Here is a 26,260-nt window from a genome sequence, read left to right as displayed (position 1 = left end):
ACATATATAATTTTGGATTGCAAGAATAAAATGTACTACTATTTTCACCGCAAGTGGAGTGCTATGTTATTATTCCTTTGCAAATACAAGTCTGACAGAACAAAAAGTGTGCCATGCACCATCAGATTCCTTATGTACGGAGGTATTCTTACCTAGAAGCATTGCTCTAGAGAATATGTCCATTCATACTAAGGATGGTGGTATTGTGGAGGTAGTATTCAGTTATGTTGGACCCATCAGAAGTAACTAGCAGACTCCCAGAAGCTTTCATTAGAAAAATGGGTTGCAGTGTTGCTATATCAGTCAGTTCATCAGCAGTATGTAATTCTGTATTGCAGCCTTCAGATATCATTAGAAGCGGGGGTCTTTTGAAGACCACTAGAGCCATATGTAGCTGTTCACAAAAGCAGATCACATGAAAGAGCATGGTGCACTGATTGCTGTTTGTTTGAAGAGCCGCTGTTGTTCCAGCCTGACATCAGTGGGGGGTGCTTGTATGATTTGCCAGGCACTATAAAGTAAGCAGAGCAAGTTTTCTTTACTGATCTCTGGAGAACTACATTGCTTTGCTGCTCGGTTCTTATAATGTCTCATAGCAAATATGTGAAAACAATTAGTGTCCTTTCATTTCAGGTACTTTCCATAATTGTAACGATTGACTAGATCAGTATCTCCCCATACAGAAGTATAATCAAGTTGGTATTTACATAGATAGTAACATCACAAAGACAAAATCAATAAATCTTTCTGTCAACAAATGGCTAATTGACTGTAAGCAATACAGATGTACAGTACTGCACATCTCAAGAGGCTGTAGCCTTGTAGCATTTAAATAAGCCAGTGTAAAGCTAGGGCTCCACAGCATCGAGCAGTCACAATGTTTCCAGCAATGTCAAGAATTCTGACATGAGGATCAGATTAATTGTCCTGCATTACTACTCCTAGGATTGTACCTTTGGAGTTGAATAGAGCATCATGCCCTGGTTGTAGAGTAGCAGATATATTGGTGCAGTAATACCACCAGGTATAACAACAAACCCCCTAACTGGCAGATCTGAAGACCATTCTCATGTGACAGAGGTCTGGCCTGTAGTTGAGTGCAATTTGAGTAGAAAGATTATTGTGTGAAGTATTGACAAAATTATGTTAATGAAGGCTGTGATGCATCCATGATCTATCAATCTGTCCAGAAACATGAGATGAAGCTAGACACCTAGTAAATATCCAGTCATCTGACATTACCTTCAGAGTATAGAGTAAAAACATGTATGACCACACACAAAGGTCATAAAAAAGGACACACCACATTTTAGCCAAGAAATATCTTCTTGTGCATGATCAGTTGAAGTGTTGCTGTGACACAGATTTTATGATCTAATGTAGATCATATACCTTTGATAAGATTGGGATGTTGTAGTGAGGTAAATATGTTCAGTGTTTTCATCTAAAGAGAAGGTAGATGTGGGCAGGTTGGAAAACCGAAGCTTTCCGTTACTGTGAATATTACGTAGAGATGATAATGTTGCAAGCTGACTGTGACACAGTAATAAGGAATATTATTAGTAACAAGGGGAGCATTTATCATCCCATGCATATACTCTAAGTTAAAAATAGAAGAAGGAAGGTATGTAGAAAAGGATAAAGGACTAGCCAACTGTCTCAATAAATATTTCTGTTCAGTTTTTACAGAAGAAAATGAAGGAAAAGGACCTCAGGGATAAAGACTAATAAATCTTTGATGCATGTGTCTTTACAGAGGAAGAGGTTCAAAGTCAGCTGTCTAAAGTCAAGACAAATAAGTCATATGGGGCTGATGGGATACACCCAAATATACTAAAAGAGCTTAGCAGTGTACTAGCAAAACTGTTAACAAATTTATTTAGCCAATCACTGGTAACATGAGTCGTTCCAGAAGATTGGAACTTAGGAAATGTTGTCCCCATTCATAATAAAGGTAGAAGAGAGGAATCAGACAACTATAGGCCAGTAAGTCTGACATCAAATTAATGGAAATTAATGGAAACGCTACTTAAGGATAAGATTGTGGAACATCTAAAATCCCATCGATTTCAAGATGAAAAAAAAACATGGGTTCAGGGAGATCATGTCAAACTAATCTTATTGATTTTTTTATTGGGTGACTAAAATAATAGATGGTGGAGTATACATAGCTTATCTAGATTTTAGTAAGGCTTTTGACACTGTCTCACAAAGATGACTAATCAATAAACTGCAGTCACTGAGCTTGGACTCCCATATTGTTGAGTGGATTAGGCAGTGGCTGAAGGACAGACATCAGAGGGTTGTAGTCAATGGAGCATATATAGTTTAAGAGCACGGTCTTGTTACCAGTGGGGTACCTCAGGGATCTGTACTGGGACCCATTTTGTTTAATATCTTTATCAGTGATATTGCAGAAGGTCTCAATGGTAAGGTATTGGTCATTTTGCTGATGGCACAAAGATTTGTATCAGGGTTGATATTTCTGGAGGGATATGCCCAATGGAAAAGGACTTGGGTAAACAAGAGGAATGGTCAGAACTCTGACAACTAAAGTTTAATGTGGATAAGTGCAAGATAATGCACCTGGGATGTAGAAACCCTGAGGCAGAGTATTGACTATGTGATACAGTCCTAACTTCAGTATCTGAGGAAAGGGATTTAGGGGTCATTATTTTAGAAGACTTAAAGGAAGGAAGACAATGTAATAGAGCAGCGGGAAATGCTAGCAGAATGCTTGGATGTATAGGGAGAGGTATAAGCAGTAGAAAGAGAGAAGTGCTCATGCCGCTGTACAGAACATTGGTGAGACCTCACTTGGAGTATTGTACGCAGTACTGGAAGCCGTATCTCCAGAAGGATATAGGGGGAGATTTATCAAAATCTGTGCAAAGGAAAAGTTGCTCAGTTGCCCATAGCAACCAATCAGATTTCTTCTTTCACTTTGCAGAGTCCTTGTTAAAAATGAAAGAAGCAATCTGATTGGTTGCTATGGGCAACTGGGCAACTCTTCCTCTGCACATGTTTTGATAAATCTCCCCCATAGATACTCTAGAGAGAGTTCAAAGAAGAGCTACTAAACTAGTACATGGATTGCAGGACAAAACTTACCAGGAAAGGTTAAAGGACCTTAACATGTATAGCTTGGAAGAAAGAAGAGACAGAGGGGATATGATAGAGACTTTAAAATACATAACGGTAATCAACACAAAAAAAGGAGAAGAGTATATTTAAAAGAAGAAAAATTACCACAAGAGGACATAATTTTAGATTAGAGGGGAAAGGTTTAAAAGTAATATCAGGAAGTATTATTTTACTGAGAGAGTAGTGAATGCATGGAATAGCCTTCCTGCAGAAGTGGTCGCTGCAAATACAGTTAAGGAGTTTAAGCATGCATGGGATAAGCTTAAGGCTATTCCTCATATAAGATAGAGATAGGTATGAGGCTATCCTTCATATAAGGTAGGGACAAGGACCATTCATAGGTATTCAGCATATTTGGCAGACTAGATAGGCCAAATGGCTCTTACCTGCCGACACATTCTATGTTTCTGTTGCTCTTATAACAGTGGTAACTTTAAGTGGTGAATTTAACCACTCACTGTCTGCTGCTCAGCAGGTGGCAAAGTTTGGTATCTTATCTATTTCTTTATTTTGGAGCACGAATTATAACACTTTATGTTATGGTGGTTTATAACAGTGACCATAATAAAATTAAAGTTTTTAGGCACTTCTCATCAGTTATTTGAGCTCTTATAACAGATAAGGACCAGTTATGGCTTGCTGACATGCGGCAATCTTATGAAAATGGCGAATAACATATAATAAATCTGAATCTATTGTCTGTCTAATGTGTGCAATGATTGTGTTAGATGGTCTGTGTATATGTTAGCTTCTAAGTATGTTTATGACTGGAGTTAACTTGTGCAAATATGCGTTTTTTTTCTATTTTTATTACTATTAAAGTCACATTTTAGGAAGATAAAAAGACTCAATTTTTTGGTTTGTTAGTTTGTAATTCCAGACAGTAAGATTGTATGGTTGATCCTTTTCTCACACCGCAGTGTTATTTCCCCATTCGGCCGCAGTTCTGATTCCCCTGAATGCCCATTTCAATAGGACTGAAAGCCACTATCTTCTATGTATCTCTTTCACATCTGACCTTGATAATATATATATATAAGTTCCTTCCATAGTTTGTAAGGAAAATAAGCCATAAGTCCATCAAGTTCAGCCTATTTATAATCTTTCAGTGTTGGTTTAGATAAGGGTGATACATTTTTCTCATTTTAATGGAGAAAATTCCTTCCTGATGCCAAATCTGTCAATCAGAATAAATCAAAGTATCAACTACATTTCTCAAGAATCTAGTAACTATAACCTGTATATCACAGGTTATAGTTACTAGATTCTTGAGAAAGGTAGTTGGGCTATGGAATGCCAGAGAATGTAGTCTTTGGGAACTGGATGTCTCTCTAGAGCTGTGTTTTCCAACCGGTGTGCCTCCAGCTGTTGCAAAACTACAACTCTTAGCATGCTGGGAGGTTTAGTTTTGCAACAGCTGGAGAGCCACAATTTGGGAAACACTGTTCTAGAGTGTGATAATATCTATCACACTCTAGAACAGTGTTTCCCAAATTGTGGCTCTCCAGCTCTTGCAAAACTAAACCTCCCACCATGCTAAGAGAACTGTATTGCTGGCACTTGGCTCTGAGATTAGGATTATATAGCATGGACTTGGCACTATACAATTTATTAAAGCAATGTATACCCAGACACAATACCACTATTCCACTACCACTGTTGATATATCTAAATGTGAATTTGACTGTAAAGGTTAAAAAACATTAAATATATCTATTATTTGTTTTGGGCAATTTCAATGGTGTTTTTTTCCTTTTTTTTTCCCCCCCTTTTTTTTTCAAGTGAGTGTTGTATTTCAATGTGGATGACTAGGTTTACATGATAGTTAGAACTATCTTCTGTTTTGTTGTAGGTCAATGAGGCCTGCTCCCCTACAAAAACATCAGCACCCTTCTCTCCAGAGAGCTGGTATAGGAAAGCCTATGAGGAGTCACGTGCTGGTAGCAGACCTGCCCCTGAAGGCGCAGGATCCATACCTGGCTCTTCCGGCACCCCTTCTCCTGGCTCCGGCACATCTTCTCCTGGCTCTTTCTCTGGTTCTCCTGGACCTGCATCTCCTGGGATTGGCAACAGTTCCCCAGGATCCTTAGGAGGATCTCCAGGATTTGGCACAGGATCTCCAGGTTCTGGTAGTGGTGGAGGATCATCTCCTGGATCGGACAGGGGTGTGTGGTGTGAGAATTGCAATGCACGTTTGGTAGAGCTCAAGAGACAAGCCCTAAAACTTTTGCTGCCCGGGCCCCACTCCAGTAAGGTAAGCTGTAATGTCATCTATGTCCATGGGGCTGGCTGTAAAACATATCTCTTAATGCTGTTACAAAAAAACTCAGGCAAGATGGCAGCCCCTATTTTTTAAAAATGAGTGTGTACTCCAGGTATGTACATCAAATACATCCATGGGGTGTCAATTACCCAACGGAGGCAAAATGAGTTCATTTTGCCTTTTTATTTTGTCTTCCTTTTTTATTGTACAGGGAGGTGCAGCAGACTGAGCTCATAGCAATAGATAGTTCATAGTAAAAATATGCAGTGCAGTGATGAGTTTTCTGGGGTCAGGGGCATCATATTTTCAGTGATATGACACTGACTGTGCAGTTTATAATTTTAGAAAGTATTCACCCTTTCTGTGTCAGGGCGCAGTAAGTATATATAAATCTAATATGTTGAAGGCTAAAAGAAATAGTCTGGATGTCATCCAAGATGTTGTGGGGAGTCCCATGTTTCAAGTTATTTTAACCTATAAATCTCTTACACAGCAATATGGGCTGATAGAAATCTCATTTTAGAAACCCTGAAACATTTGTGATTACAATTAAAAAGGGAGTATAGAAAATGTCATATTTTAATAAAACTGTGATTATAATAATTTCATTATTTTAATAATAAACTTGAGTGTGTCAGCTCACCTGGGTGAAAAATGGTGGAGCACAGCCATCCTCCATAAATTAATATAGAAATTCTAAATAGCCAGCATTGCACCAATAAAATCTTGATGTATTAAATGCCCAATAACACCATCCAGACACAGAATATCTAACCATCAAACTTCAAATTGCCATAAAAGAAGTAGGAGGGAGAAACACATTTATAATGCGTTTTGGATCTATAAAACCCTTACTGGTACAATGACATTATGAGTAAGGGTCTCTAGGGATCCAAAACACGTCAGCTATGCTTAGCGTGGTAGTACGAGTAAGGGTCTCATTGATGCATCAGGTATGTACAGTCATGGCCGTAAATGTTCGCACCCCTGAAATTTCTCTAGAAAATGAAGTATTTCTCACAGAAAATGATTGCAGTCACACGTTTTGCTATACACATGTTTATTTTGTGTGTATTGGAACTAAACCAAAAAAGGGAGGAAAAAAAGCTAATTGGACATAATGTCACACCAGACTCCAAAAATGGGCTGGACAAAATCATTGACACCCTTAACTTAATATTTGGTTGCACACCCTTTGGAAAAAATAACAAATCAGTTGCTTCCTATAACCATCAATAAGCTTCTTACACCTCTCAGCTGCAGTGTTGGACCACTCTTCCTTTGCAAACTGCTCCAGGTCTCTCTTATTGGAAGACGCCTTTTCCCAACAGCAATTTTAAGATCTATCCACAGATGTTCAATGGGATTTAGATCTGGACTCATTGCTGGCCAACTCTCCAATGCTTTGTTGCCATCCACTTCTGGGTGTTTTTTGACATATGTTTGGGGTCAATGTCCTACTGGAAGACCCAAGATCTCGGACGCAAACCCAGCTTTAAGACACTGGGCTGTACAGTGCGACCCAAAATCCGTTGGTAATCCTCAGATTTCATGATGCCTTGCACACATTCAAAGCACCCAGTGCCGGAGGCAGAAAAACAACCCCAAAACATCATTGAACCTTCAACATATTTATTTTCTTTGCAGGCCTCATTCCGTTTTCGGTAAACAGTAGAATGATGTGCTTTACCAAAAAGCTCTATCTTGGTCTCATCTGTCCACAAGACCTTTTCCCATAAGGCTTTTGGCTTACTCAAATTCATTTTGGCAAAATGTAGTCTTGCTTTTTTATGTCTGTGTCAGCAGTGGGGTCCTCCTGGGTCTCCTGCCATAGCGTTTCATCTACGGGCGATGGTAGATATGCGCTGCGGGTGGGTGGGAGAAAGGCTGTGGAGTGCTCCTCTGGCTGTGCTCCACAGTTCATGTAAGCGGTGTAGAAACTGTGTCCCCGTCCACCTGAGAGAGGGTAGTGAGGATGGAGTGAGAGGGAGTAGACTGTAAAGCAGAAAACTGTGTCTCTGTGCGAAGGGTCACATTCCGCTACAGGGCATAGTTTTCTTCACTACATGGCTGTTTTATACAAAATGCATAAGTCTCATTGCTGCGTTAACAACATGACATTTTCAGCTACTTTGTTAACCTAACTTTGGGAGTTACATTACAGGGGAGGTCATGTTGCTTCCGGTGCTGTTCATGCATCTACAAGTCCAAGTCATGAAAGTCAGTCTTTGGTGCAAATTGTACCACAATTCTGTTGCATTTGCAGTAGTAAATCTGCTTTAAGCGGAATTAACATGTTGATGAGTGGGTTGGTGTTTTTATGTTTTTATTCTTCGTTTATGGTGATGATTATTATTCCTAATACTGTATTGTTAAATTATATGCTTTCATTGATATATCATTCACAATTATCCCTCCCAAACCTGTAGAGGGGGAATTTAGATGGTAACACACACAATGTTTTTCATGGCTGTTTTCTTGCTCTTTTTGATCCAAAATGTTTCGTGAAAATCTATCCCTAAAACTAAAATGCACTACAAATGGGACAGATGTACTATTGTAAATATGCCAGAGTTCTGACATAATTTGTAAAAAAAAAAAAAAAACTGGCTTACATGTCACATTGTGTATGTGTTTTAGACAGTTTTTAGACTTTTTTGTTGTCTAAACTTAGGCTAGACAGATTTATCAATTTATTGCATGAGCTGTGAAAAATGTTGTGCATTGGCAGTCAATGTTTTCACTGCCTAAGTAGTGTTAGTAAATCTGGCCATTGTGTTTCTTGTGGCCTTTTGTTAGATGTTTTGAATCATTTTTTTCTGGCATTTTTTCTCATAGTTTTCAATATAGCACTTAAAAACACCCTAAGGCTAGGTTTCCACACAATGTCAGTTTTTCAAAAAACGCCAGAACAAAATTTGTGTATAAACCTAGCCTTATAGTATACCTGTTATTAACCAAAACCTTTTTTTTAAACATATTTTTATTGGTTTTCAAACAACTGAACAACAGACATATAAAAAGTTCAGATAGCCCCACCCCCCCCCCCACTCCCACCAGGAGTCATGCCAATGGAACAGCTACACAAGAACTGAAACAAATATCCATAATTGAGGGAAGGGAGGCCACCAGAACAACAACACACCAAAACCACATAACAGACAATTTCATTCACCCACACACATCCAGACATACCTAAGAGCTCCCCCAGTAACCAAAACCTTTTATGTAATGTAGATAATACCATTATATGTATATTTGTAATATACATTGGTTAAAAAATGTGTATATTTTTGTCCCTACAGCTATTGTCTGTGTGTCTCTGTGAAGAGTCCAAATACAGGAAGTGTGAATGGACAAGCCGGGCTCTGTGCACTGAGGCTCTGTGACATGCCCCCGGCTCACACAGCAGGATCATTGAGGAGCCTGCACAGAGCCCTGCTTGTCCTGCCCACACTTCCTGTATTAGGACTCCTCATAGAGACACAAAGGCAATAGCTACAAGGACAGCATTTTTTCACACAAAAACATACACATTTTTTTAATCAATGTATATTACAAATAGACATATAATAGTATTATCTACATTATATCAAAAGTTTTTGTTAACAACAGGTACACTTTAAAAATGTGTGTTACAAATCCACAATAAAATTATTGTAAAAACAAAATGTAACACTGCAGTTTTACAAGCGAAAAAGAGGTTGCAATTAAAGGTACTTTTCTGTTTGTTTGTTTTATTTCATGATTAGTTACTTATCCTAACCCTGTCCTGTTTCATCCTGTGGCCAATGTCTACTACTGTACAAAAAACAGATTTGTCTGGATCCTGTCTAAAACAAGGAAATAAAAAGAGTTTGCATCATCTTTGTAGAGATGCAAAATCACAGTGTGAACATTACCTAATACAGTGTAGGTTTACTTAAGGCATTACTGTCATTTATAAAAACTTTTGACATGATGTCACGCAGACATGTCAAAAGTTTAAATCCGTCAAGGTTCTCAGTCCTGAGGCTCCTTCTGATCCTTAGATGTAGCCAGGTGAATAGCCTAGCAGTGGGCTTCACTCCCGACTTGCCAGTCTAAAGTGCATGTTTTTTCTTCCATCAATAATAACGTCTGTTATTCATAACGGGCTGTACCAGGTGATTACGGATATTCAAAAAATCCCATATACATGAATGGGATTTTGTAACGGCTGTTTAACGGACACTTTTAAGGGTTTTCTAATGGAAGTTTATAGCAGATCTTTTAACGGAGCAAAAGTATAGTGTGAAAGCAGCCTAAACTATCTAACTGCAGGAGATGGGCTCCATTATAGTCTATGGAGCCTGACTCCTACAATCAGTTAAAAGTTTTTATCATTCTCAGTAACACTGTGCACAGTTAATCTCTACCTCTACTATTCATCCGTTTTAAAGATCCGTTTGATGTTCCGTTATGAAAGCCCTGAAAATCGGCCATTAAACGTCCGTTAGAAAATCCCATTATAGTCTATGGGATTTTTGCATTATCCGTTTTAATCCTTTATAGTCCGTTATGAATAACGGACGTTATTTTGTGATGGGAGAATGAACGGAAGAAATAGTGAATGCATTATTTCTTCTGTTACTATCGTCCGTCACAATATAACGTCCGTTATTCATAACGGACTATAACGGATTAAAATAGACAATGTAAAAATCCCATAGACTATAATGGGATTTTCTAACGGACGTTTAATGGACGATTTTCAGGGCTTTCATAACGGAACATCAAACGGATCTTTAAAACGGATGAATTTTATAGTGTGAAAGCAGCCTCAGATTCTGTTTGTAAGTTTGTTTAACAATATGTCTTTTTTGTGCATGCTTACATTGTAGCAATGTTATGCAACCCACTATATGTGACTTTTTGGACATTTTAGAGTGTAGCTTGTGGGACTGCTGGTAAGCTTGTGTGAAAATAGACTGCCCCACCAGTGATTCTGGCAACGTATTATAGCTTGACTTTGTTTACGAGATGATCGGGTCGAGTGCTGATATCTTCTGTCATTATTAAGTGTGCAAGAGAAAGAAAAATGTAACTCAATAAGTGGCCTGTTTCATTAAACCAAGAATATCAACATGTAAGCCTAAATGACTGGTTGTTAGGGTAACCTTACAATGAGCAGGTGGCACTTTCACATTACTCAGTGATTAATGACACAAAACTGACACACTGTATTTGTCCGTCATTTCACATGAGAATAAATGCAGGCAGAAACTCATCCCCCCCCCCCCTCCCACTGTGCAAAACAGAAATATACATGACATCATTGTGGATTAAGGAGCTTAATATTTTATTATAGGTTAGCTCAAATAATAGATTGATTAATCTGATTCAGAAACTACAGCTATCATTTAGTCAGAGGTCAAAATATACATTAAATACAAAAGCCCCCATATTATAAATAAACTGAGGTGCAGCAATTGCTGGCATTGACTGACAGTAGGCTTGGACATAAAGGGAATCTTGACAGCTTGTTTATCCACTCTAAACCCCATACGTTATAGTGCTGGTGACTATGTGTAAAACAATGTTTTACTCACCCTGTTCAGTGGTCTCATTAGTGAGATAAAGCAATCAGTTGACCCATTTGGGAAATAAAGCGTTTGGTGTTCGCGCAATGAAAACGTGAGCCGACATTGCGAGCATCTGCCTCCTTCCCCTCTTGTCCCCTATTCACGCATTCATTGCTCCATTGCTAGTTATGGAACCTTTCCCCTCAAAACTATATATCAGTTTTCTTATATTCCACTGCTCTATCACATGATACCGGTGGATTTAACAGTATTTTCAATGTGGCAGGTTCCCTTTAACATTCAACTTCAGCATAAAATGTAAAATATTGCTGTGACTGGAGATTGGACCTCTTGAAGAAGTACTGTGGTGCCATACAACTTATCCCTTATCCAAAGATTAGGGGATAATTGTCTGACTGCTGGACCCCCAGCAATCTCCAGCACGGTACCCCGGCTCTACCCAGGAACAGAGCTTGTCGAACCCCGTACAAAGCGAAGGATGACACGCCACCTCCATGACACTCTATGGTAGAGCCGGATATACCCAAACAATGTATCTCCATCTCTCCCATAGAGATACATGGAGGGGGCGTGTAGGCCAGCGCTTCATGTGGGGGTTAACACACACTGTTCCTGGGGAAAGCAGGGGGGCTGGGCAGGAGATTGCAGGGGTTATCCTTTGGATAGGAGATAACTTTTATTTCTTATCAATATAATCAGTCTGTTACTAATATTACTTTCAAACTTAGAATTTGGCACATTCTATAAATAGATAACAGTGTCTGCAAATGTATAACCTGAATGGTAAACTAACACGGAGAAAAGAAATATATAAGCCAGGAACATACAAGCTCCATCTATCTCTAGAACAGTCATACATCTCTCAAGTCAAGTGTTTCCCAATCAGGGTGCCTCCAACTGTTGCAAAACTACAACTCACAGTATGCCCGGACAGCCAAAGGCTTGGAGTTGTATTTTTGCAAAAGCTGGAGGCACCCTGGTTGGGAAACACTGCTCTAGTCTATTGGGAGGCTTTTTACATAGGTCTGGTCCCATTTGGTCCTGCTTCCCTGGCCAAGATACAAAGTCATTGTTCGGTGGAAGCCAAATGACTAGCAGAAAACAAGAGCTCAGCATGTGGATAGCTCTGCAGTTAATGGGTTAATCAGTGGTGTGTGAAGTTACCATGGTTACAATCTTTATGCTGAAATCTATTTAAAGGGTAACTGCCAGGAAATATAATGTATGTGGAAGGTTCCTTGGATAACACCATGGCTGCATGTGATAACACCAATAATAATATTACATTATTTAATTAAGTAGTGAAATAGCATGATTGCTATGATAGATTTCATTTTCTGGATAATGGACGTGTTCAAGTCATTTATCAGTCCCCTCTATGGGTTACTTTCTTTATTTTGCATTGTGTACCAATCAAAATATAAAGGGGAATCGGGTTTATTTAACAATAAATGTCTTAAATATATATATATATATATATATATATATATATATATATGCAAATTAGCTCATCTTCAGAATTAACCGACATTTCTTCTAGCAGCCTATATTTACCATCAAAAGTTAGAGACACACCTCTGTTAACAGCTGTTTTGGAGTTCTTCCCCCTTGTCAGTACTGGACAGGGTACTAGTTGGCTAGAGAAATGTCTTAGTGGAGTACTGTTACTCACTGAAGATAGCCTGTTGATGCATGGTTACATCAGCTGTGCCAATAGAGCAGCTCGGCTCCTCCTCTTTGACACTTAAATACAAAATTGATTAAAAATAAAATAAAATAAATAATTTGTTTACCACTATCATCTCCAGGAAAGGTACACTTTGCTTTTATGCCCAATTGCTATCCAATGGTGTCTGCAGATTTTCTTAAAAGGGGTTTTTCTGAATTAAAAAAGACATACTCACCTACCTTGGTGTCCTGCAGCTTCCGTTGTGACATCGTCCAGTCCCCTTCTCGTCCCACTATTTGCTTCTTTTGAGACAGTATTTTCTTGGCAGTGACAGCCAATTACTGACTGAGGCAGAAAACCTATTTTTTTTTCTTTAATAGTAAGTGGTGAACATCGCCACTTCTCAGATTACTCTTCATACCAGTTCTAAAAGGTGTAAGAAGTGCTCAAAAACTGGACTGATTTATATAGCATAGTGTTAATAAAAATTCCATTAGACCCAAAAGAAAAGTCTCTTTTGATTGTCCATTTTACACCTGAAAAGAAGATGATCATATGTACTTTTAATTTTTCATTTTATTAAGATATTCTGATATTATTAATCAATAAGAGCTAATAGATTATGTGTGAATTACGATTTAGGGGCCATACGGGAGCAGAAAATGTATTACCTTTCCATGCTCCCTGGAGCTAAACTTGCTGCTCCCGGATAACCCCTTTAATGAAGTGCTTTACCTTAAAAAATCTTACCTATTTAAGCTGTAGACATTATTTAGGTCTGCCGGACCTTATGAGCCATGTTGTAGCAGGTCTCTTGTTATGAGCTCAGAACATGATTCATCCAGAAGATCCTCAGGACCTGTCATTGGTCCGATTGTTAACAGTTATTGTTAGAGTTGTGGACATCATAACTTTGATCTGAGATTTTTGTCTGATATATTCTGGTTTGAAATGTGTATCTTGTGTTTCTAAGCTTGCCTTGGTAGCAGGCAAGTCCTCCATGGATCATGATCTGGCTCACTTCTTCTAAGGAATGCAACACACAAGCAATTATGGGATAAGTAAACTTGCAAGTATGTTAAACATCACAATATCTGTAAATGACTACTCATTCGTATCATGTAAGGAACATTCCATTATCTAGTGTACTATGAAGTTATGGCCTGTGGACCACGAGCAGATTCACATAATTAACACCCAGTCATGTCCCCTCATTCTTCCCAGTACAGTTTTATCTGCTGCAGGATGAAGATGCTCCAAGATGCACAGTGTCCCTGTGACTTTAGAAAACTTTTGAATTGTCAAAGATACATGTCAAAAGTTTTGATCAATTAGGGTCTGGGTGTTCAGTCCCCCACTGATTGCCAAAACAAGACAAGGGAAGGTTAAAGAGTACCTATCACCATCTAAACTCTCCCTAATCCCCCTCTCTATCTGTCCCTGGCTCTGAATAAGTCTATCCTGCAATAAACCACCTAAAAAATACCTTTTTTTTCTGCTCTTCGGTAGCTCAGTTCAGAGCACTGTGCGAGGGGAGGAATTGGGCGTGACACGACAGGCGCTGTATGCTGCGATCCCTCTCAGTAGCGCACATACAGCCCTGGCACATGGCAGGGACGGCAGCTCCTGGGTCTCCTCATTTCTGTTCGGAGGACAGAGCCGATGTGCACTGCATGAAAAAGGAGAAAGGTGGGTCAGGAGCGCACCATGTTCGTGTAACTACTCGTGTACGAGCTCAGCGCTTGCTCCCGCCTGTCTTATTGACAAGAGGGGAGCTGCGCTATGTCCTGGCTGCAGAGTGATTTTGGACTCATGTCCAGAGTCTGAAATCATTAGAAATGCTTGTGGCCAGGACTGCTAGGGAGACCCCTAGTGGAGGAGTTTTTAAAGTAAAAAAAAAAAAACAAAGGAGGGAAAATGTTTAAATAAAAGCAATTGAAAAATTGTTCAGTAGGACTTTATCTTTAATATATAAAAAGTTTGTTTCATGAGAGGTACACTTTAAGCACTTCTCATCTTGTATCTCTCATTGCTGCACATAATGGGCTCCATAGACTTTCTATAGAGTCCATCCGGTGCAGCAGTGAGGGAGACAAAGAGAGAAATGCCTAACCAAGCACTTCCTTTGTCTCATTCTGGTCATCGATGTGGTCTTCACCTGACCTAACCGATTTGTTTTTTTTCCCCAAAAACTTTTGAAAAGGAAAGGTGACAGGGAGATGGGAACCTGTCACATTGAAAGTGCAGGCATCATGTTATAGAGTATGAGGAGCTGAGCAGATAGATATGTAGTTTTGTTGGAAAAGTTCCAGGATAACTTGTCACCATTCTGAAAATATAGTCTGGTGGGTGGTCCTGTTATGAACATTATGCACACTTATACACAGATAGCTGTCAATCACTGAGTAGGATGGCCCACTTGACTACATAGCCCACAATGAGCAGAGATTCCCATGAACTGGAACTCTTCCCTCAGCTCCTCTTGCTGTAAACCATGGTGCATACTGACTAGACTGCATTTTCAACTTGACAGGTTCTCTTTAAATGCATCTGTTTACAATAATAAAAATAATAATAATAATAATATATGGGTTTGTTCACACCCACATACCTCCTTTGGGAGATGGTCTTGTAAAATCTCTATGATCCTTTAAAGATGTGCCTTCTACCCTATTGGACCATGTAGCTTCTTGTAACATTTATACATTACAGTCTTTTATGATTGGGCTGGCCTGTTTCCTGTATTCTGCAGTAAAACATCATACAATAGAATGTTTACAACCACTTTGATCACTCAGTCACAGGCATTTGGGCATATGTTTAATATATATATATATATATATATATATATATATATATATAGTGTCCAAATCTATGCATATGTTCAACTCTCACCCATACAGTCATATACCTGAGTGCCTGTGTTCATATGTTACTTACACAAGTATATATAGGAATTTTGATAGACTGTACTATATTTCTTAAAGGGGTACTCCGGCGCTTGGACATCTTATCCCCTATCCGAAGGATAGGGGATAAAATGCCTGATCGCGGGGGTCCCGCCGCGTGGGACCCCCGTGATCTTGCATGCAGCACCCCAGTTAAAATCAGTCCCCGGAGCATGTTCGCTCCAAGTCTGATTACCGGCGACCATGGGACCGGCAGCGTGTGACGTCACGCTCCGCCCCTCAATGCAAGCCTATGGGAGGGGGCGTGCATTGAGGGGCGGAGCGTGACGTCACACGCCGACGGTCCCGTGGTCGCCGGTAATCAGACCCGGAGCGAACATGCTCTGGGGACTGATTTTAACTGGGGTGCTGCATGCAAGATCACGGGGGTCCCCAGTGGCTGGACCCCCGCAATCAGGCATCATAACATGTCTAAGCGCTGGAGTACCCCTTTAAAATTACTTTTCTCTGTATAAGCTGCCAAGTCAATGCTAGGCTTGCACATATGTGTCTGGCAGGATTGTCTCTTTAGATGCTGAAACATCTGCATCCATTCCTAGCTATATTGATATGTGAAAGATACAATAAAATGTAGCTTTTTCCCTCATTCAAAAAAAAATCCCTACAATAAGATCTACCAATATGGTATTGCGGTTACAGAGAAACCTTTTCCCTATGAGAGGGGGGTTCTTAAATTTTCAGCAGTAATATTTGTCCTATCTGTGCCCCCTTCCTATATGTATTCTGCACCACATACCACATCAATAATAGACTCTGCAATATTAGCTTTCCTGCTGTGTGGCTGGAGCACTGAGGGAGAGAAGTGACTGGCAATTACATTGCATCTCACCCCCTGGGATTTACAACAGGCAATATCCTGAAACCTAGAATAAGGTATTCACATATCAAGTCCTGCAGGCTACTGCACGAGAAGGAAAGTGCTGCACACTCATAGGATTACATTGAATTGGACCAAGGTTTCCATTTTCCTTCCCTATATATGCACATGTACAATGAAATGGCGCTGTGAAGATTAGTCTGAGAGTGGCTTCACGCAGGGTCTTACCTATTTTGTTGATATTGACTAAGGCTCCTCCCGTGTTGAAGTGCTTGACCTTTACCTTTGTGGTAGGATTGTGCATGCTAAGTGAGTCTTCTGAAAGGTAACTGGTAATGGTCATAGCATTATAGGGGATCAGGATATATATTTGGTCACTTTTCTTATAAAGCTGAGCATGTTTTTATCTGTATTATTATATTAACGCTATTATTCAATACTTTCCTAATAAAATACTTAGGCCAGTCCTATGTCTTATGCTAGAGGCAGGTACTTTGCAGGTACATAACAACTATGTGTGCATAGACTACTGAATGGTTGTTAGCGCACAGAGCAAATGTTACGCTGTAGAGATACAAGTGTTATCAAACGGTAATGTTTACCAATCCACTTCAAAGGCCTTCTGATTAGATCAAGTTCAACGCTGGTGTTGTACAGGCATGACGGTTACATTTGGTTATATTAACTCTTTACATTGAGATCATTCTTTATATTGTTGCTCATAAGCAATAGTTGTGTGACTCTTGTGAGTGATTGCTTTCGTGTTATCGTCTTCCACTGATTGGTTTATCTAAAGAAGGCATGCAGGTTTAGGGAGTGTTGGGAGTGAACGAACAAATAAATCAAGCCATGTCCTTATACAGTGAGGAACTTTAGCTAGCAACTTTTGGGATAGAAGGGGTAGGATTGAGTAGAATAACTGATAAAAGATTAGACTCTCCAGAATGCAGTAAGGTATTGCTGTAAAAATCTCTTTCTATCACCAGATGACATATTGTTTTCTGTACTTTAGAGTGCATTAACAAAAACTTTCCCTCTCTGTATACATAGGGAGTAATTCTTACGTTAAAGCACAGTCACATTAGGATTTAGGTCCCTGCTGCTAAGTGTACATTGTAATACTGTCAAAAAGGTATTGGTTTTTACAGTGTAATGTGGGATGCTCACTGCATACCTAAACACTTCAATGGACTAAACGTGTGACTCAGTTTGGTCTCCTATACACACATTCTGTGTCCTGTTAAAAATATATATATATTTTGGCCTAAAAGAGACCAAATATAGTCACTAGTAAAATATGTTTGGTCTGTTAAAAAATTTAGGTACTCCACAGCATGCTGTGGAATTCATTTTTCATAGTATGCCTACATACACCAACGAAACCCAAAATGTGCTGTGGAAGTAGGCTTAGGCTGTTGTTACACAGTGATTTTGACTGTGACAGAGGTCTCTGTTAAAGGGGTACTCTGTTGGAAAAAAAAATGTTTTAAATCAACTAGTGCCAGAAAGTTAAAGGGGTACTACTGTGGAAAACTTTTTTTTTTTTTTTAATCAACTGGTGGCAGAAAGTTAAACAGATTTGTAAATCACTTCTATTAAAAAATCTTAATCCTTCCAGTACTTTTTAGGGGCTGTATACTAAAGAGAAATCCAAAAAAGAAATGCATTTCCTTTGATGTCCTGACCACAGTCCTGACCTCTGCTGTCCATTTTAGGAACTGGAGAAAATCCCCATAGCAAACATATGCTTTTCTGGACAGTTCCTAAAATGGACAGCAGAGGTCAGCAGAGAGCACTGTGGTCAGGACATCACAGGAAATGCAATTCTTTTTGGATTTCTCTTTAGTATACATCCCCTAAAAAGTACTGGAAGGATTACGTTTTTTTTAATAGAAGTGATTTACAAATCTCTTTAATTTTCTGGCACCAGTTGAGTTTAAAAAAAAAAAAGTTTTCCACGGTAGTACCCCTATAAATAGATTTGTAAATTACTTCTATTCAAAATCCTAAAGGACAACTGTCAGATATTTTCTCCCACACTATCCACAGGTACTGATGGATAGTGCGGGAGACGCTGATTCCAATGAGCCCTACCTTGCTCGAATCCGCCCGGCCGTTCGCCCGCAATTGTAGTTTTATTCTAGAGCTCATTGGAATCAGTGTCTCCTGCACTATCCATGAGTACATATGGATAGTGCAGGAGAAAATATCTGACAGTTTTCCTTTAATCCTTCCAGTACTTATAAGCTACTGTATGCTCCCAGGAAGTTCTTTTCTTTTTGAATTTCTTTTCTATCTGACCACAGTACTCTCTGCTGACACCTCTGCTATGTCAGGAACTGTCCAGAGTAGTTAGATTTCTTGTGACTGCTGTGTGGCAATCATTGCCACTTTTGGGTCACATTTGCTTTGCTTAGAAGTGGCTTATATCAATTTATTCGGGGGTGACTCTGCAATCTTTAGTCATGGCCTGTCATGACAAGAATCACTGTATAGCTCCAACCTAATACTATATGAAGTAATTGCTTTTTAAGCAGCTCTTCAATATGTTGTCGAAAATGGAAGTGCAAAGGTGAACTTCCATTTTAAGGAATTTCATGAAATATTTCTAAGGCCACAGAGTACAAATATTATTGACATAAAAGACACATGCCCAAACGTGACCTCTGCATATATGATTGGTATAAAATGTTATAAAACACGGTTTATTTCATACCAATATCTTTATTTATTTTCACTATCTTTACTTATAACAAGATACTAATAAAAATAAATCAAAAAACAGAAACGTGTCAATGGATGGGAAGCAGAGGTCACAGTAAATTCAAGTTGATCTGATTGCATCTGATATATCTTGTAGGCAGCAGTTCTCCCACCATCTGCAGGAGGTGATATTACTGCATGGATTAGCACAATATTATACTCTTTCCCTGGGTACTAAGCAGAGAATCACATCATCCAAGGAACTTTGGCCAAGTGAGGGCTGGAAGCTCTCAAGTAAAAACACAATGCCGGTGGACAGTGGCGTACCTACCGTTTGGCGAACCCGGACCCCGCCTGGGGCGCACACAAGGGAGGGGCGCAGGCCGCAAACATGCCAGGCTGCCCCACTGCTAGAGGAATATACAGGCTACATAGGATGATGGCAAGTGTCAGGGAATCCCTATAAGGAGTTCAGCGGGGAGCCGCGCTGATCATGCTATACAAATACTATTATCCCGTGCGTCGGCCCTTTAAAAATCTTGTCCGAGCCGGACAAGCCAGGGTGTGCTGGGACCGAACGTGCAGGCCCACGCAGACATGCATGTCTGCCCCATGCCCCAGACTTCCACGTCCGTGCAAAGAAGAAAAGCTGCCTCCACCGCCTTGCAGGTTATCAGGACCGTGGCACTGGAGGGTGAGTGTACTGACCGAGGATAGGGGCACTGAAGAGACGGGACGGGACAGAATAGAAGAACCGTGGAATCAGGAACGGGTGTGTGTGTTTGCTGTGAAGAGTCCAAGGGGGGGGGGGGTGAGGTGTCTGAGGATAAAAGGGGGAGAGGTGTCTGAGGATGGGGGGGTGAGGTGTCTGAGGATAAAGGGGGATAAGGTGTCTGAGGATAAAGGGGGGTGACGTGTCTGAAGATGGGGGGGTGAGGTGTCTGAGGATAAAGGGGAGAGATGTATGAGGATAAAAGTGGTGAGGTGTCTGAAGATAAAGGGGGTGAGGTATCTGAGGATAAAGGGGGGTGAGGTGTCTGAGGATGGGGGGTGAGGTGTCTGTGCATAAAGGGGGAGAGGTGTCTGAGGATAAAGGGGCGTGAGGTGTCTGAGGATAAAGGGGGTGTGTGGTGTCTGAGGATAAAGGGGGGAGGTGTCTGAGGATAATGGGGCGGGGTGAGGTGTCTGAGGAATGGGGGGTGAGGTGTCTGAGGATGGGGGGTGAGGTGTCTGAGGATGGGGGAGTGAGTGAGGTGACTGAGGATTGGGGGGTGAGTGAGGTGACTGAGATGAAGGGGGTGAGCTATCTGAGGATGAAGGGGGATGAGGTGTCTGAGGATGAAGGGGGTGAGGTGTCTGAGGACAAAGGGGGAAGAGGTGCCTGAGGATGAAGGGGGGAGAGGTGTCTGAGGATAAAGGGGGGAGAGGTGTCTTAGGATTATGGGGGGTGAGGTGTCTGAGGATGGGGGGTGAATGAGGTGACTGAGGATGAAGGGGGGTGAGGTGTCTGAAGATGAAGGGGGTGAGGTGTCTGAGGATGAAGGGGGGTGAGGTGTCTGAGGCTGAAGGGGGGAGGTGTCTGAGGATGGGGGGGGGGTGAGATGTCTGAGGATAAAGGGGGAGAGGTGCCTGAGGATGAAGGGAAAAGAGTTGTCTGAGGATAAAGGGGGGAGAGGTGTCTGGGGATAATGGGGGGGGAGGTGTTTGAGGATAGGGGGGTGAGTGAGGTGACTGAGGATTGGGGTGAGTGAGGTGTCTGAGAATGAAGGGGGGTGAGGTGACTGAGGATGAAGGGGGGGTGAAGTGTCTGAGGATGGGGGACTTGAGGTGTCTGAGGATGGGGGTGAGGTGACAGTATGGGGGGTGAGGTGTCTGAGGATAAAAGGGGGAGAGGTGTCTGAGGATGGGGGGGGTGAGGTGTCTGAGGATAAAGGGGGATAAGGTGTCTGAAGATAAAGGGGGGTGACGTGTCTGAGGATGGGGGGGGGTGAGGTGTCTGAGGATAAAAGGGAGAGATGTCTGAGGATAAAAGTGGTGAGGTGTCTGAAGATAAAGGGGGTGAGGTATCTGAGGATAAAGGGGGTGAGGTGTCTGAGGATCGGGGGTGAGGTGTCTGTGCATAAAGGGGGAGAGGTGTCTGAGGATAAAGGGGCGTAAGGTGTCTGAGGATAAAGGGGGGTGTGGTGTCTGAGGATAAAAGGGGGAGGTGTCTGAGGATAATGGGGCGGGGTGAGGTGTATGAGGAATGGGGGTGAGGTGTCTGAGGATGGGGGGTGAGGTGTCTGAGGATGGGGGAGTGAGTGAGGTGACTGAGGATTGGGGGGGGGGTGAGTGAGGTGACTGAGATGAAGGGGGTGAGCTGTCTGAGGATGAAGGGGGATGAGGTGTCTGAGGATGAAGGGGGGTGAGGTGTCTGAGGATAAAGGGGGAAGAGGTGCCTGAGGATGAAGGGGGGAGAGGTGTCTGAGGATAAAGGGGGGAGAGGTGTCTTAGGATAATGGGGGGTGAGGTGTCTGAGGATGGGGGGGTGAATGAGGTGACTGAGGATGAAGGGGGGTGAGGTGTCTGAAGATGAAGGGGGTGAGGTGTCTGAGGATGAAGGGGGGTGAGGTGTCTGAGGATGAAGGGGGGTAGGTGTCTGAGGATGGGGGGGTGAGGTGTCTGAGGATAAAGGGGGAGAGGTGCCTGAGGATGAAGGGAAAAGAGGTGTCTGAGGATAAAGGGGGGAGAGGTGTCTGGGGATAATGGGGGGTGAGGTGTCTGAGGATAGGGGGGTGAATGAGGTGACTGAGGATTGGGGTGAGTGAGGTGTCTGAGAATGAAGGGAGGTGAGGTGTCTGAGGATGAAGGGGGGTGAGGTGTCTGAGGATGGGGGGTGAGGTGACTGAGGATGGGGGTGAGGTGACAGTATGGGGGGTGAGGTGTCTGAGGATGGAAGGGTGAGGTGTCTGAGGAGGGGGGTGAGGTGTCTGAGGATGGGGGTGAGGTGTCTGAGGATGGGGCGGTGAAGTGACTGAGGATGGGGGGTGAAGTGACTGAGGATGGGGGGATGAGGTGACAGAGGATGGGGACGAGGTGACTGTGGATGAAGGGAGGATGAGGTGACTGGAGATGAAGGGGGGATGAGGTGACTGAGGATGGGGGGGGGGGTGGGGTGAGGAGACCGAGGATGAGGGGGGGATGTGCATATGTATGTATGATGTGTGTAATAATATGTATGATGTGTGTATGGGTATGTATTACATATGTATGATAGATGTATGTATGTATGATAGAAGTATGTATGATAGATATTCGTATGTATGAAAGATGTATGTATGATAGATCTCTCACACGCACATCTCTTATGCATACACCCATCTATTACACACACATCTATCATATATACACACATTTGTGGTCTTGAGGAGGAGGCAGAGGAGCGTGGAGAGGACTTAAGGGTCTGGTGAGGGGGACAGAGGAGTTGGGAGGAAGACTTCGGGGTCTGGGGGGGGCAGAGGAGCATGGAGGGGACTTAGGGGTCTGGGGAGGGGGACAGAGGAGTGGGGAGGAAGATTTAGAGTTCTGGGGAGGGGGCAAAGGAGCATGGAGAGGACTTAGGTGGCTGGGTAGGGGTTTAGAGAAACGTGGAGAGGACTTAGGGTATGTAACATGGTGTAATGTCCACAGGAATATTCCGCACAGACATTCCCTGCAGCAGAGCCCCATTAATTTCAATCTGCCATTAACTTCAACATCTGCCACGGAAATTCCGAGGTGTGCAGAAAGAATAGACATGTCCATTCTTTCTGTGGATTCCACTAAGAAATGCATTGCTGTCTATAGACAGCACATATCTGAGCAGTGCTAGCGTTTTCCAGGCGGACATTCCACAAATAATATGCCATGTGAATATAGCTTTAGGGGTCTGGGGAGGGGGACAGAGGAGCTGGGAAAAAGACTTAGGGGTCTGGGAGGACAGAGGGTCTGGAGGAGAACGACAGAGGAGTCTGGAGGAGGAGGAAAGAGGGGTCTGAAGGAGGGGGACAGAGGGGTCTGGAGGAGGAGGACAAAGGGGTTTGGAGGAAGAGGACCGAGGGGTCTGAAGGAGGGGGACAGAGGGGTCTGAAGGAGGGGGACAGAGGGGTCTGAAGTAGAAGACAAAGGGGACTGGAGGAGGAGGACAGAGGGGTCTGGAGGAGGAGGCCAGAGGGGTCTGGAGGAAGAGGCCAGAGGGGTCTGGAGGAAGAGGACAGAGGGGTCTGGAGGACAGTACAGAGGAGGGATTTAGCAAAACTGAGAAGAAACAGTGTGTGCCAGTATTATTATTACAGAAACAGTGTGAGGCAGGTTATTTTCACAGGGTACATTGCCATTATGTGGCAGATTTATATTCAGAGGGTACAGTGTGTGTCAGTGCTTTATTCAGAGGGTACAGTGTGTGGCAGTATCATATTCAGAAGGTACAGTGTGTGGCAGTATTTTATTCAGGGGCTACAGTGTGTGGCAGTATTATATTCAGGGGATACAATTTGTAGCAGTATTATATTCAGGGCATACAGTGTGTGGCAGTATTATATACTGTGGGTACAGTTTGTAGCAGTATTATATTCAGAGGGCACAGAGTGTGGCAATATTATATTCAGGGGAACAGTGTGTGGCCTGGTTGTATTCAGGGGGCACAGTATCTGGCAGGGCTATAATGATTATTGTCTATATATAGAGGATCTGTTAACAAAGTGAGGTACCAATGATGTCCGGGTGTCAGACTCTACAGAGAAGATATAGCTGGAACAAGATGAAGAAAAGGAAAGACAACAGAGAAGACGTCACTCAGGTCATTAATATAATTGTGTATTCTTTCTGACTGTCCCATCAGAGCTGTAGTCACTTGTAAATTCTGTAGTAATGATTGTGCCTCAGTCTGTGGCTCTCTTTAGGCATGGTGGTAGTTGTAGCTTTGCAACAGCTGGAGAGCAACTTGAACCGAGTTTGACCCCCACCAAAAAAAAAAAAAAAAGAAAAATGGTCTGCTTAGTCTAAAATGCCTTGACCTATTTTTGGTCCCAGTTAGGCACTGGCGCAGGGGGGGGTAGGGGGTCCCAGGGAAATTTATTTTGCTCTTGGATTCAGTGCTTTCCAGCTACTCCCTGGCGCTGTTGTCACATCACTTATGTCTGGCATCCGCTGGCGTGATTGTGTCTGGGTCGCTACGCCTTATTAAGGAGGAGCGTAGGGACCCGCGCACCACTGCTGAGCACAGGCTGGGCCATGCAGCATGCAAAGCAGAGAGCTGCTGCTGTGAGTTCAAAAAGTTAAATAAACAAACCAGAAATATGTTTATTTAGTATATTGAAGATTTAAGACACTTATTATCCTAATGCCTGCAGGCAGCAGCAATCCATACAAGAGGGCACTGTCAGTATCTAATCCACATGGGGGGGGGCACAGTATCTAATCCATATTGATCCATGTATGGACTAGATACTGTGCCCCTCCTGTTTGGATTAGATACTCCGTTACCCCCTCATATGGATTAGATATTGTGCACTTTTCAGGGGAATCACAGTATTAATCCATACAGTGGTGCAGAATATTTAATCCATATTTATTTATTTATTTTTATTTGGGGGGGGGGGGGGGCGATGATATAGCACCTCACAAGGGGCACTAGGTATGCCTCTGCGGGTGGATTCATTTCCTCCCAGACCTTGCAGAGCCATGATTTACTGTGCAAACTTTCCAGTGCCTGATCATTTCACCCTAACTCATTGTAATGCAGATAGGATTATTGTATTAGAAATGTGATTTTCAATGGCCCGGGGCAGTAATTTGTCAGCATTTGGAAGGATTAGCTGCCTCATAGCCTGTCCTGTAGAAACTGTTAAAAACAACGACATAGGTCAACATATTAAATATTGTGAATAACCTGAATATGACAGTCCTATATTCAGTAATAGCTGCAGTAATGTAATTCAAGGAGGTCGTGGATTATTACTTATTGGAGATCTTTATAGCATACTAAATTGTTTCTGCAGCATAATCACTACACAGTATTTACTAATGTATATTCAGAGCTGTTTTATTTTCTTATTTATATTTCTAAAGCAGTGTCACAAATTCTCTGATATGTCATAAGCTTTCCATATACAAGAAAATCTGCCACCCTAATATAGGACTAAACATCTTAGGCTACGCTCACATCTGTGGGGGATCTTCCATCGCAGTCAAGTTGATGGAAAAAATAGAGCTCAATACAAAACAACAGACACCCAGACAACTCTCTTGTAAGTAAAGCAGGTCTGTTATGTGCTGGTGGTATCAGTGCTATAACCAATCATAAATAAAAACCACAAAACAAACTGAGCCATCTCTTTGCAGTTCTGCCCCGGATCACTATTACCCATGAATGCCAGCTCAGTCAATGGAGTCAATTTTAGGTGGTCACTTGGATGAAAAGAAGTGACCAATTTATGGCCAAAGGTCAAATGAATCCAATAAAATTATCTGTTCCAACCAACAGACTGATGGGACTGCATCAATTTGGGTCCATGCGCTGACCATAGACTCATAGATGGAGATTTATCAAAACCTAAGCAGAGTAAGAGTGGACCAGTTGTCAGTAGCAACCAATCACAGTTCTTCCTTAATAAAAAAAAAAGCCTCTGAAATATTAAGCAATCTGATTGGTTTCTATGGTTAACTACCGTATATACTCGAGTATAAGCCGAGACCCCTAATTTCACCCCAAAAACCCAGGAAAAGTTATTGACTCGACTATAAGCCTAGGGTGGGAAATACATCATCCCCCCCCCATGTCATCATACCCCCTGTCATCATCCAGACCCCCATCATTAACACCCCCGTCATCATCACCGTGTCATTTTCACCCCGTCATCATCATCCCGTCATCATCATCCCGTCATCATCACCCCGTCATCACCCCCCCCCCATATCATCACCGCCTGTCAATCCCTTCATCAGTGGTCTTCAACCTGCGGACCTCCAGATGTTGCAAAACTACAACTCCCAGCATGCCTGGACACCCATCGGCTGTCTGGTTATGCTGGGAATTGTAGTTTTGCAACATATGGAGGCACCCTGGTTGGGAATCACTGACATAGACAGTAGGGGTGTGAATCGCCAAGAATT

At 42.0% G+C, this 26,260-nt stretch overlaps 1 protein-coding gene across 1 annotated transcript in view; it reads left to right on the top strand.

Annotated features, from left to right (window-relative positions):
* KIF26B (kinesin family member 26B) overlaps positions 1-26,260 on the top strand; it is a 405,428-nt gene that overhangs the window by 21,314 nt on the left and 357,854 nt on the right. Inside the window, exon 2 of the mRNA XM_056567177.1 lies at positions 4,997-5,398. Coding sequence (XP_056423152.1) covers positions 4,997-5,398 — 402 coding nt within the window. The remainder of the gene's footprint in view (positions 1-4,996; positions 5,399-26,260) is intronic.

The sequence above is a fragment of the Hyla sarda genome, chromosome 3, assembly GCF_029499605.1.
Source record: "Hyla sarda isolate aHylSar1 chromosome 3, aHylSar1.hap1, whole genome shotgun sequence".
Lineage (NCBI taxonomy): Eukaryota > Metazoa > Chordata > Amphibia > Anura > Hylidae > Hyla > Hyla sarda.
This window is presented reverse-complemented; position numbering and strand designations above follow the sequence as displayed.